This window comes from Nuphar pumila, chromosome 5 (genome assembly GCF_984573655.1).
Source record: "Nuphar pumila chromosome 5, dmNupPumi1.hap1.1, whole genome shotgun sequence".
Classification (NCBI taxonomy): Eukaryota; Viridiplantae; Streptophyta; class Magnoliopsida; order Nymphaeales; family Nymphaeaceae; genus Nuphar; species Nuphar pumila.
The window spans coordinates 130,376,251-130,389,366 of NC_143253.1; the positions used below are offsets into that span (position 1 = coordinate 130,376,251).

At 37.5% G+C, this 13,116-nt stretch overlaps 1 protein-coding gene across 1 annotated transcript; it reads right to left on the reverse strand.

The window, feature by feature from the left end:
• Window positions 1-1,817: 1,817 nt before the first annotated feature.
• LOC149838723 (mechanosensitive ion channel protein 3, chloroplastic-like) lies at window positions 1,818-10,614 on the reverse strand. The gene is made up of 14 exons (XM_090006767.1): window positions 10,371-10,614; window positions 9,319-9,557; window positions 9,158-9,217; window positions 6,683-6,831; window positions 6,089-6,212; window positions 5,902-5,999; window positions 5,675-5,788; window positions 5,041-5,101; window positions 4,339-4,488; window positions 4,114-4,224; window positions 3,587-3,754; window positions 3,356-3,469; window positions 2,887-2,943; window positions 1,818-2,747 (listed from the first exon to the last, which is right to left on the reverse strand). Exons 2-14 carry the CDS (start codon window positions 9,397-9,399, stop codon window positions 1,962-1,964), a joined length of 2,073 nt encoding a protein of 690 aa, XP_089862893.1. The 5' UTR covers window positions 9,400-9,557; window positions 10,371-10,614; the 3' UTR covers window positions 1,818-1,961.
• Between the last annotated feature and the right edge of the window lie 2,502 nt (window positions 10,615-13,116).

The following is a 13,116-nucleotide window of genomic DNA, read 5'->3' on the forward strand; positions in this document are numbered from 1 at the left end:
ACTTGTTATAATCACATGGTTCAAAACAAGTTTTTTACTAAATAAATCATGTAGATCACATTTGTAACATTTGATTTACAAAAAATCAAATTTTTTTTAAGAAAATAGCGATTTCTACTCATCAATTTTTATATATAGAAAGAGAAGGAGTTGCTAACCGGTCTTCTAAAGGTTTTTTCATGTTTTCCATAAATCTGACCATCCAGATGCATTCTACATTATTGATTTTATAGGAATCGACTTTTGAATCATCCAAGTCTGATACACAGGTAGGTTTTTATAAGGTTTAAAAAATCGATGGTCTAAGATTTTCTTAAATATTCAAGACTTAAAAATTCATTTTTTTCATAAAAAAAAACATGATGCAAGTGTTGTTTCCTAGTAAATTGACCATGCCGTCAGTTAGCTAGAAAAGTAGTTAGCAGCTACCGTCTCTCTCTCTCTCACTGTATAGGAATCGACTTTTGAATCATCCAATTCTGATACACAGGTAGGTTTTTATAGGGTTTAAAAAATCAATGGTCTAAGATTTTCTTAAATATTCAAGACTTAAAAAATCATTTTTTTCATAAAAAAAAAAACATGATGCAAGTGTTGTTTCCTAGTAAATTGACCATGCCGTCGGTTAGCTAGAAAAGTAGTTAGCAGCTACCATCTCTCTCTCGCTATATATATATAATTTAGTGCCGAAACTTATTTATGTAATTTCGTCTAAGGAATGATAAAAACATCCAAGCTTCTTATGTTTATCATGCTTAGCAACTAATTGTATATATTCTTATATGACTTCTTTCATGATCCAAGGTGTGATCTCTAGCAAAACCAAACTATGATAAACACATTTACATGGACAGATTGAGTTGATATGGCTTGCATCAATGACTTGGCTCAATAATTCAATACCTACGATAATACCACACATTTACCTTATATACACGCTGGGCCTTTGAAATTTCTGCTGCCAGCCAAAGCAACATCGCCCTAAAGCTGGAAAAGAAAGCGCATGCTAGGATCATAATGAAAAACTTTTTAAGTTCTTTTTTTTTAACATTTTTTGCACATCTACCCTCATGCTTGCCGACCAAATTGAAGCTGAGATACCTGGTCCATAGATACCTACAATTCAAGAGAGAATAGAAAGGAGTATTGCAAAACAGGGGTAGCAATGTTTCTCTTTTAAGTTTTAACCATTTCTCAACAAACATTAAAGATTAACCTACTGTATTTTAGGATTATTTCTTCCATATTTAATATTCCGTTTTGTGTGTTTTCTCCTCAAAAAGCAGGGATAAATAGTTGGACACAGATCCCAAGGGTCCCACTATTTGTCCGAGATTATAGATCTGTAGATATCAACAGTGCCAAACCAGGGTTACCAAAAACGCTATAAGAGGATGTGAAACAGGTTTCGCAGGAAACCATTTCAGAGAAACATTTGGAAAATGTCAAAAGGTTTATGAGAAACACATTTCCTACCCTATGGGAAACACGTCTCCCATGTGTTTCCCACACATTTTCCAAGCTTTTCCTTTTGTGGGATATATGTTTCTCATGTTTGGTTTCATTGATTTATTATGTTATTAAAGATATTTTTTTCTTAAACATTTCCCACGGATTTTTCAGTCACTTTCCAGTTCGTTTCTTGATTCGTTTTCCGTTTCCTATTTCACATGAACCTGAATTCCCGTTTTCGGTTGCCCTTTCTGGCATCCTTGTGTCAAACGCACCTTAAGGAAAGCAAAGCAGGCGAGTATATAGCGGTTTTAATTTTTTAATTGCAACATTCTTTTAACTATTTTTTTAATGACCAAAACGTATTTGCTAGGTAAGGTGATCATTAACAGATATATTTCATATTTTTATATGCTACAGACAGCCAGCCAAAAAAAATACGGCCCACTGCATTGCTCAAAGAGGCAAACAATCAAATTTTACAAAGAGCAACTCCCCGTAAACTTACATTATCTGTCCTGCTCTCTCGGGTCACCAGCTGCTGCACCTGGAACTGCTGGAATCTGCCCCTCATCTTTTCCAACAGGAGAACCATTCCCATTGCGAAAAGCTGCTAACTCGTTCTCGTTGATCCCTTCTTCGATCGGTAAAGTCCTTTTGGACCCGTCCAGAGCAACACCCAGTACAATGTTTTCCTCCAAGGCAGACCTTGCTGTAGGAGTTGGAGAAACTGCTGTCCTCTCACCTTCAAGTTTGACATGTGAACCTGAGGTGGTGGAACCATCAACCTTCTCACCACCATTATCAGACACCGGTGCTGATGGATTCTCAACAGCAGCACCAAGGCGCGTACCATCCTTGGTTGATTCTGAGCCCACGGCTGTTGCTTTAACAGTCTGTGGAGTGCTTGATGTCGAGGGGGCATTTGTTCCAGGATTTCCATCAACTTTACCATGGTCCATTGACTTCTTGTTTCCTTGCTTGTTCTCAGAGCCACTTTGTGCCACACCATCAGCAGATGATGTCTTGCCCTCTGGGCTCGGTGGTTTAACATCATTCTCTTCGTTTGCAGGAGCAGAACGTGTTTTTGCCTTATCATCAACATTAATTCTAGAACTTGGTTCAATTAATAGGAATGGACGATTGTTTACACCAGCCCTGGTAATGATGGTCTCAGCAAATGGGACATTTTCAATGTCAGCATCACCATATATTTTCTGAACAGTTCGAATGGGAGTAGCAAGCCTTGCACGATGATGGCTTATAACTCTAAGGAGATCAAGAAGTATGGCTTCCTGTTTATGTATCAGAAGTACTATTAAGACGCTTATCCAAAAAAAAAAAAAAAGTCAGCAGTACTATGTTAAGTCATTCATAAAAGTAAATAAATGAATAGCCCTTCATACTTCATTTAAGAACAGTCAGATATCCTACCTTGACACACAAGTACTCCTCAAAGTGTGATGTCTTCACAAAGCAAGATACAAGGATCTACAACAAAAAAACGACTCCCTTAGCTTGGACTTTGCTATAAATTCAGTGTAAAAGAATGACATTCAGATAAGCACAAAAGAAGAAAATAAAATCAGATTTGTGAGAACTGATAATACAACCAAATGATTCCTTTAAAATATAATCAATAAGCAGAAGCTGTTCAATGATCACTGAGGATCAGAAGTGCTGAGATGTGAAAATATATAACTGGTTTTCATTACAGAGATATTTTTTTCTTCTCTTGTAAATCTACACCATTGACTCCTGGCATACATATTTTTTTCTTCTCTTGTAAATGTACACCATTGACTTCATTAAACAGCTTGCCATGAGTTGGTCTATGTCCAAATTCAACATTGATCTACATCTTCAGGAGGCAAAGAAAATAGTGGAGTAGACTAACACATACCAAAAGAGCCTGGTTTTCTGGATCAATATTGTCTAGGAATACTCTTCTGTGTAGTCTTTGCTGCTCAACTTGAGGATTTTTTGCCAAAACTTTCCGCATATCTGCAACAATATTCTGGAAAAGAGAACAGAAATCCATGCTTCCTCATCAGAAGAAAGATGACTGATAAAGGCATAAAGACAGTCACCACTTTAAATGAATAAAATTGTGAAATTGACAATTCTGACTCACGTTAATTTTGTTCACATCCAAGTGGCTGATTGCAAGGTGAGTCTTGATCCGCCAATGAGTCTTCTGGGTGAGATTTCTTACCACACTTACAGTGAACTTATGGTTTGGAATGTGAACTGCCTCCCGATCATCGCCCCTTATAATTGTTGGTGACCACCAACCCACATGCTGAAAGGCAAGGAGGAAAGAATAATGAAAATGTGAACAATATGTGACAGGTAACTAATGGATACCATTCATGGGTAATGCGATGAACATAACATTCCAAGGCACATAAAACACTTCTGATATCCACATACATCCAGGGTGGCACTCACGCACCCATCTATAGAAAAAAAAGAGAAAAAGATGCCCCTTTCTGGTTCCCCTATTAGAACAAAAACACTATAGAGTAACATTAGACCTTTAATATGGGTCCCATTCAAATGGTCTTTCAGTGCTGTTCCAAAGCTTCTCATGAGGTACTTTGAAAGGTAAGAAAGCAATTCCAGCAAAATGAATTCAATCTCTAACTAAAATCCACCAACCTCAACTGTACCAGAGACTTCATAGCCTTCAATCTTAGTTTGAATCCATTCATTCACCACAAATGGCCGTGTTGCATGAATCATCACACTCGACAAAAAATTTGTGAATATCTGTAAAAGAAAGCAACAAAGCATTTTTTTGGTCACACAGAAAGGAGCCTACTGAAACAACAAAAAACTGATATGGTGTTCCAGTAAAGCAAGGACAAGAAAAATTAGTCACACCTCCCGACCAGCAAGAGTAAGCAATACTGTTCCAAGGCCTCCAGCAGTCAACCATTTCTGGGTTGAAAATCCCAACAACTCCATGAATAAGGAAACTGCTGCAACCCAAACTGCAGTGTAAACGGCTTTTCCAGCAAATTGAAATCCCATCTGAATCATATAGGGCAAGTAACAGTACAAGGGTCAGGATATAAGCTGTTAATGAAACCAACCAGTTTAAATGTAACCCAACCGGTACAACTAGAGCAACTACCAGGCCAAATGGACACTTATCCCAAAATAAGACACACTGTCTTCCTCCCCCCTGACACTGAACCCAGCCCTTCAGGCACTACTATAATCCCCTACCTTCCCCCCACATAGAACCCAGTCCCTGACATGCTTGTGCACACATAGAAACACACCAAAAAGCCCTCACAGTGATTGTACGTCTTCAGACAGTTTGTTGTGCATCTGTCTTTGTTAGGACCAAGTTATAGGTGCCAACTCCCACATTGGAACATGTGAAGGCCATATGGCCAAACATGTACATACCTACCTTTTTATTTAGTTTGCACTAGAATATAAACAAAAAATGAACATGTGCAATAGGGCCAGGAAATTTCCAGATTAAGATGAAAAGATGGTGCCACAAAAAAATGAAATACGATGGAAATAAATATGGGAGAATTTTAGCTAACTGTCAAATAAATATGGGCATACATTTCGAGCATCCTCCGAGTCATTTATCTCCATAAAAAACTTCTGTGTTTGTTGAATCAAGCTGCATCCAGAAAAGACAAGCATCCAATTGACAAAGCCTAAGTTATCATTTTGGCAATACAATTACAAAAAATAATTATCACAGTGGCAAGAAAAGGGAAAACTGACAAAGAAGGCAAAGAAAGCATATTCATTTATGTGTGTGTATGTGTGACTAGAAAGACATAGGGCATTCTTGTTGGTAGTGCAGCTAGCAAATAGAACGTCGAATTTAGCAAAATGGCTAGTGGAAGAATGATGAATCCCCATCTTTTCGTATGAAATTGAGGGATTTTGCATCTGAAGTTTTCCTAGTAATGAAATTGAGGGCCTTCATCTTGTTGATGAAAGCCTCCTTATCAAAATAAACTGCAACAGACAGTCAAGTGAATATATTGAACAATCATAAATAAGCCACTGATATGCTCAAACCTTTTCAAAACAAAGGTAAATCAAAATTTAGAGGAACTTTGGGCTCAAAACTTCTGCTCGCTGACTAATCCAAAACCAAGCATGACCTGGTGGTCAGGCACCACTAAACAACCAATGAACCAATAAATATCAATTATTGCAACTGCATTCACCAAAACCGCACCTTGAGAAGCAATATGCAAATGATAGCACAGTCGACAATGACCGAACAAAATTCACAAGACGCTGCTTCACAGCTTGACTAGCTTCAGTAGGAAGAGTTACTGGATCAAGCACCCTGCAAGGCATGGCACTCTAATAGTTAATTAAGAGTAAGAAGAAAATAAGATAGCCAGAAAGAATTACACTTTTTTTGGAAATGCATTTGAAGAACAAAACCTATAGGCATACCTGCAGACAAGTGTTGCTCCGGTCCATAACATCAAAGGCTGAAGGTATGAGGTTAGAATGTAATTTGTCCTACTCTTCCTCCAATTATTATCATTGCGCTGCAGGAGATTGTTGTCGTACATGAGCCAACTAAGTTGAAGGAATATATTTTTCTTACAACCCAAAAATGCAGACCATAATATCTTACATGGAAGAAGAGGCAACGAACAGAACGCATAACTGGTCCTAAGCCCCACAGAGCAAAAGCAATGACTCCAACTGCTGGAGCCAACTGAAGTAAAAGAGGACTTCCACTCAAAGCATTACATGACCTGTAAGACATCACAAAGACCACATAAATAAGAGAAATTTTACAAAGACTCCCAGAACTTCAAAGTTCAAGCCTACGGCACAGCAATTTGAGCTCAGCAAGAAGTTAATCACCAAGTGAAGAGCTAGCATGTACTCAAGTGCTTTGAGAATTTAAAACACTACACAAACATCAATTTGACGAAATTCTGTGTATGTGTGTGCATCAATAACTCAAAATTTGAAATTAAGCACAAAACAACCTCTGAATGTCTTTTGTAAGTTCTTATGAATCACAACATCTGAAAGAACAGAGACGCAGCGTTGAAAAATTATTGTCACCTCATACCAAGTCCATATCAACATGATCAACCAACAGCACAGTGCCCATCAAATTCAACTTGGTCAGGATCCATGTTAGTCAGCCTTTCTTTTAGTCTTAAAAAATAAAGAAAGAAAGAAAAACATAAGTGGCATAGAAAGAGATCATTACCTAGAGAAAGCCAAAACAGCAGCTTTATAAATCTCATCTCCCCGTCCTTGCATGAAAAATGATCGGCAGGTGAGTACACTATACTTAGGAGAGACATGTATAGGCTTGTGAATCTGGTCCAAAAGATGCAGGCTCCACACATCTGTTCTCTGTGAAGTAACAACATGTTCGTTTCAAAACCCACTTTTAACACCAAACTCAAGTCTAAGAACAACAGAAAATAACAATTATGTCCTGTAGTGATCTAAATTCACAAAAACTACAAAATTGAATGAAACCCAAGTATGGTCCCATGGCATATAGACTGGCCACTATGTCAAATCAGATACTTCTAAACAAAACCTCACTAGCATCAATTTTGGCAGGTCCGACCAAGATTGATCGAAAACAAGCCTTTAGACAGTAGCCACAGCATAACAGATGGAGTCAACTGGCAGTAACTTTCTATTTAGCATAGTTGTGGAGTCTTAACATGCATAGCAAACTATTGGATGACTCAAAGGCATGGTCATCAGTATCAGTCTTGGCTATTTCTTAGCAAGGGTTTTTCTTGGAAGATTTTGAAAGAAGTGTTTTTTCCCCAAGAAAATCTTGGTATTTTGAATAATAAGAAATACATAAAAAATACAAAAGGAAAGAAAGCAATAGGTTTTACAAAAATATAAAGAAATGCTTAAAAGACTTTTAAAATATATATGTAACAAATAATAAGAATATATATAATATAGAAGCAAGAAAATAAGAATATTTTTAGTATATCAGGATATATTTGTATTATGGCAATATTTTGAAAATATCACGATATTTCACATGCCTTATCCATTTTTACAAAAAAATAACATTAACATCAAGATATTTGCAAAATATCAGCGATGCTGATGAGTATGCCCAATGATTTAAACTTCACAGACAACTGAAAAATGTTATCTCCACAAATTGTTAGTTTCAAACTTTTTTAGTTAGGAACCAAGTTGAATTACTTGCCACTAAAAGGAGAATGTAGAAAAACTAATGTTGTATTCAATGTTAATGATAACAGATCATGGGCATAATGAAGAACAGCCCAGTTTATGTTAAAATGTTCAACATGAAAAATTAGTAAATCATGCTACCAATATCTTCAAATTTTAAATAGGTCCAGAAATGAGCCATACTTTATTAGTATTACCTACATCATGACAAACTAAAGATTCCTCCATATGTGACAATGTCACAAGGAAAATTCAAGTCAGATATAGAAGCCTATGGAGTTTCACTTAGCATCAAGACAGCACAGATTCTTCACAAATTGTGCCAGATCCCAACATTGAGGTCCCAAGGCAGGTGTATTAGTCCAGACAAGTCCAACAATAATCATTGTCAAAGCAGGACTTCCAAAAGGAAAAAAAAGGTTTTTACAGTTTAAATAGCACTACTTTATTTGTCCAACAATAAACATTGTCAGAGAAGGAACTCAAAAAAAAAATGATTTTCACAGTTTTAACTTTTAAGTAGCATTATTTTTTTATCTTCCATGTGCTGGCTGGCTGAATTTGGCAGATAGTAATAGAAAGTGAACTATATAAACCCCCCACATACACAATGTGCATGCCCATCCTTAACATACATATTCATGCATACATACATCATATACACATGCACTAACAATGCTTAATCATTGGAAGGAAACTTTCATCCTTTCTATGACGCTAGCAAAAACTCAAACTTACATGCAGAGAGAGAGAGAGAGTAAAATCACATTTTCCATAAAAGTTAAAAAAATAAGGAACAAATTTTTGTGAGGAATATAAAAAAATTAAAAAAAAAAAAAACTGTCACAAAGCTACAACTTGTAAACCCTACCAGATTACACACGTAGTAAGTATTGAGGTTGCAACTCCGATCTCAATGAATGTGAGTACATACGGTCAATTCAAATATAAACAAATTTTAGGAAATAAAAGAAATAGTTACAATGCAAAAATGTGTAGATCTTATGATTACACATGCAAAAAACTTTATACTGCAGTCTGCAGTCCAACCTCAACCTCAATGGGCGTTCACAGAAGCTGACAAAAAAGGTTTCATACACGGAACACATTCTGCCTTGATAGTATGTTGTGTTTTTCTTCTGCTATTATTTTTTCAGTGCTTCTCCAGCTTTGGAACTAATTCTTTCACCCACCAATGTTTCCTTTTTGGGAATTCTTCATCCACAAAGTTACTAATCCAAAAGGACAACACACACAAAGCTCTGTCGAGTTTCAATACAGAAAGATGGCTTTTATTTCCTTTTCTTCTGGTTACATTGGAAGAACTATGTCAGGTGTCGCAAGTATTCAGGAAATCAAGAAGTTCTTATTTGAAGAAGATTGCATACATCGAATATAGAATGGGACTAAGACCTTAAGTTCCAAAGGATTTCATTACATGGAAAATCAAAAGCAAGACATGAAATCAAAAAGAGCTCAAATCTTCATAGAGAAGTTATCATACCGAGGCTTGTGAAGAAAGGGGAGAACTTAACGAGTGCATCCGCCTATTTCTAACCAATCTCTGGAGGATTTTCAGTAACATAGTCAGCTCAACCAAGTACACAACAAACTAAACATATCAACATCAAACACATAAAACACCATAAGAAGCATGCCACATACCTTAAATTTAATAGACTGTCCATGGTGTTTATAGATGCCAAATTCATAAGACAATTGCAAAGAGCAACAGGTGGCCATCATACAGGAAGTATAAGATAACTAGTAACCACTTAAAAATTCGCTCATATTCCTCAACCATGAATAGAGTTTACACTCATGCTCGTTCTATGAAACGAGCCAATAATTGCGACAACCAATTAACCAAAAGTTGGAAGCCAATGCCGTTAGGAACTGGAAATCTGTCAAGAAGAGATAACCAGTATCAGCCACCAATTCGTACGATTATGCACTCTAAACCCGTAACTCAGACCACTACACCTCAGATAAACACATCCATCGATACTCACAATCATCCCTAACACAATGGATCAAAAGCAAAGAACTGTGAAACTCATTAACATAAATATTTAAGCATTCATTACTGTAATTCAAACCCCAGGCAGCGACCTAGTAAACAGCCGTAACACGCAGTAATGACATCCTATGTACTCCATCAGTTTTGTAACTAAATGCAGGACCCTCTAAAATCCCAAAACTAAATCCAACAAAATTCCAGTTAACTATTCGAAATGAAGCATCTACAATAACCCCACGGCAGAATTTTGAGTTCTTTCCCCTTTCTAGACCCTCCATTTCCACAATTTAGCACTGATCAAGTAACCACATGGAACACAGCCCCACTCGAATGAAAAACGAACATCACAATTTAAGTCAAAACCCGTTCAAATCAGAAAACATACACAATTGAACATAAAGCGTGACCTCAAACGCAATACAGTGACGAACCAAAACGCGTCCAAAGAGAGACCAAAACGATCAACAACAGAAAGCCCCGGAATTTCCAGAACTTCCAAAATCCCAAAAAAGAAGAAAACCCACAATATCTCACGTGAATCGCTACCGACAGCCTCCAACGCCCGATCTTTCCGTAAAAAATCATCAGCAAAAAAAAAACGAAACAAAAAAATAGAAAAATAGAAATCCTGATTCGGATGTCCCAAGAAAAAAACAAACAAAACCAAGAATGCACGAAAGGGGAAATCGTTGCTTACCGGGAAACGGAAACGGTGTCGGAGAGCGCGATTCTTTCCCGATATCGCCCGAAAACGAACCGGATTGGGAATCGGATGGTGGTGGTGGACAATAGAGTTGCCGGAAATGGGGAAAACCAGAAATTGGGGTTCTCCCGAGAGAAGAAGGAATCGGTTCCCAAAAAGAAAGGAGAAAGAGAAAATGGGGGAGTTGGCGTCGTCGAGTTTGGATGTCACACGGGATGTATTTATGTTTCCTTTTTTTATGGCGAAACCGCAAAAGGGGAAATCCAGGTGTTCTCTTTCTCTTTTTCTTCCTTTTGGTATCACTCGTTAGAAAGAGGGTAAGACACTTTTGCTGAAATTATCCTCCGCTTTTTATAAATCGATATTTTAGTCACTGTCGCTTCATAACATACTCGTCAATCTTCCGCTTTTGACTTTTTAACAATAAAAGATAATATTTCTGTAACTGATCGTATCACCCTTTTAAAATTTAAATAACGTTATTTTACATAATAACAGCAAGATATTGCAATATTTCTCAAATACTCACCTGTTTGATTTTTGTTTCAGAAAAGTGAGATTCCCCTAAACTATTTCAGGTGAAACTCACTATTTCAGCAAAATTCGTCTCCAACAAATCTGAGATTCGCCTATACAGTTTTAAAGAAATTCACCTTTTCAACAAAATTGATGAATAACAAAACCAGTCATTTCAATGAAATTCGATCTGAGACATTGAAATAGTAAAACTCAGTTTAGTTGACACATTGACTAACAAATCTGAGTTGTGAAACTTTTTTTTACAACTGTTTTTATTTCTTTAACTCCATCCCCGTTATCCCTACACCATCATATGGCAGTGGACCGGAGGACAACGTGGCTTCGCTCCATTTGGACCGGGGATGAAGGGCATGAAAGAGGGATGGAGGCGAGGATGAAGGTTAAAATCTATCCCCGTGCAAGGATGAACTTACACTTTTCCCCGCCCTGCTCCATCCCCGCCTAGCCCCGCCCCGCCCCGCCCCGCCCCCAATCCTTTAAGGGATGACTATAGACTAAGGGGAAATGGAGCCCTGCCCCACCTCGCCCTCGTTTGGACCAGGGATGGAGGACATGAAACAGAGATGAAGGTGGGGGTGGAGGTTAAAATCCATCCCCGTGCAGGGATGGAAGCGAGGATGAAGGTTCGGATTTTGAAACGGGGTGGGGGTAGAGACCTTGTCCCCGACCCCCGGCCCAGTCCATTGCCATCTCTACTACTAGGGGTGGCAAAATCTGACACGACCTGCCAACCCACTTCTTAGCCGGGTTCAGATTTAGCTTAAACGAGTTCGTGTCGTAAACAGGTCGACCCGCCTAACCCGTTTATTAAACGGGTCGGGTTCGTGTTAGGGGTATGCCAACCTGGCTGACCCGTTTAACAAACGGGTTAGGCAGGCGGGTCAACTCGTTTACCTGAACCTGACCTGCGACCCCAACCCGTTTACTCGTACCCGACCCGTCAAGCCGCCCATCAACCCATTTACCCGAACCCGACCCGCCAACCCGTTTACCCGACCCGACCCATTTATTAAATGGGTTAACCGTGTCGTATTGGGTTACCCGTTTAATAAATGGGTTGGGTTCATGTTTGCCACAGCCGACCAGTTTAATAAACGGGTCGGGCTCGTATTGAAGGTATGCTGACCCACCAACACGACCCGATTGCCACCCCTGCCTACTACCATTCATTACCAGTACTAAGGTTGGTAAAACTCATTGAGACAAATAGCTTAATTGGTTAACTAGAATGATACTTTTTGAAATAGGTACCAAATGAGTTACCAACTGAGAAACTTTTTTTTTTAACTCATCGTCAGCTCGGCTTGAATCGGCTAAACTCGGCCTACACAATTCAGGTTGAGACATTTAATGAATATTCAAGAAGTAAAGACTGTAAATCTGCTTATTTAGTTCTTTTTTTATCATTAATGCTTATTTTTTTTTTATGCCATGCAACTTTGAGAAGAGAGCAAGCATGACTTTGTGACATGATCCTTATCAACATTGAGTCTTCTTTGCATGAGATATCGATTGAGAGTTAAACAATTGAAGTTAGGATTCAGACATTTGTTCTTCCTTTACACCTCTTTATTTCTCTTTTGGCAATCTGAACTCTAATTACCTAATACAATGATTTATTATATTTTTTCATATATTCTCTTCAGTTATTGAATATTTTAGAATTTAAATGCATTTCAATCGATATTTTATTGTGATTGAGTTTCACTAAAAATTATAGGCAAAACTCGGTTTTGTTGGCGGTTGAGTTTTGCTAAAATGTTAAGTTTCACTAAAACTATATAGGCAAATCTCAGTTTCGTTTGCCTAAAACAGTAGGTGAATCTCAGTTTCGCTATGTCATGTTTTATAGAAAAAATAAAATCGACAAAAATGCTCTCATATTCAACAAAATCAAGCTGGTGAATATTAAAGGAATATTGTGATTGTTCTTAGGGGTGGTATGATTATTTTATGATGATCTTTTTTGTTGCTTAATTCGGTCACCCAAAATACAACACTTGCTTTTTGTCTACTCGCACCTCATATCTTTTATTCACGGTGCATTTTATACAAAAATCACTATTTTTTTCAGAAAATTATATATAAGTAATGCACTTACATGTGTTTTTTGCTTAATCCAAACTTAATAGATGTGTTTATCATTACTTATTCATTAAGAATCATATTTTTGATCAAATAAATTTAACAAGAATTCTTG

Excerpts from the sequence above, each read along its gene's own strand:
- LOC149838723 (XM_090006767.1), bottom strand. The coding sequence starts at position 9,399 with ATGATGGCCACCTGTTGCTCTTTGCAATTGTCTTATGAATTTGGCATC. Across the intron at positions 3,470-3,586 it reads TGGATGTGAACAAAATTAAC|AATATTGTTGCAGATATGCG; the intron begins GTGAGTCAGAAT and ends TCTCTTTTCCAG. Across the intron at positions 2,748-2,886 it reads AGGAGTACTTGTGTGTCAAG|GAAGCCATACTTCTTGATCT; the intron begins GTAGGATATCTG and ends ATACATAAACAG.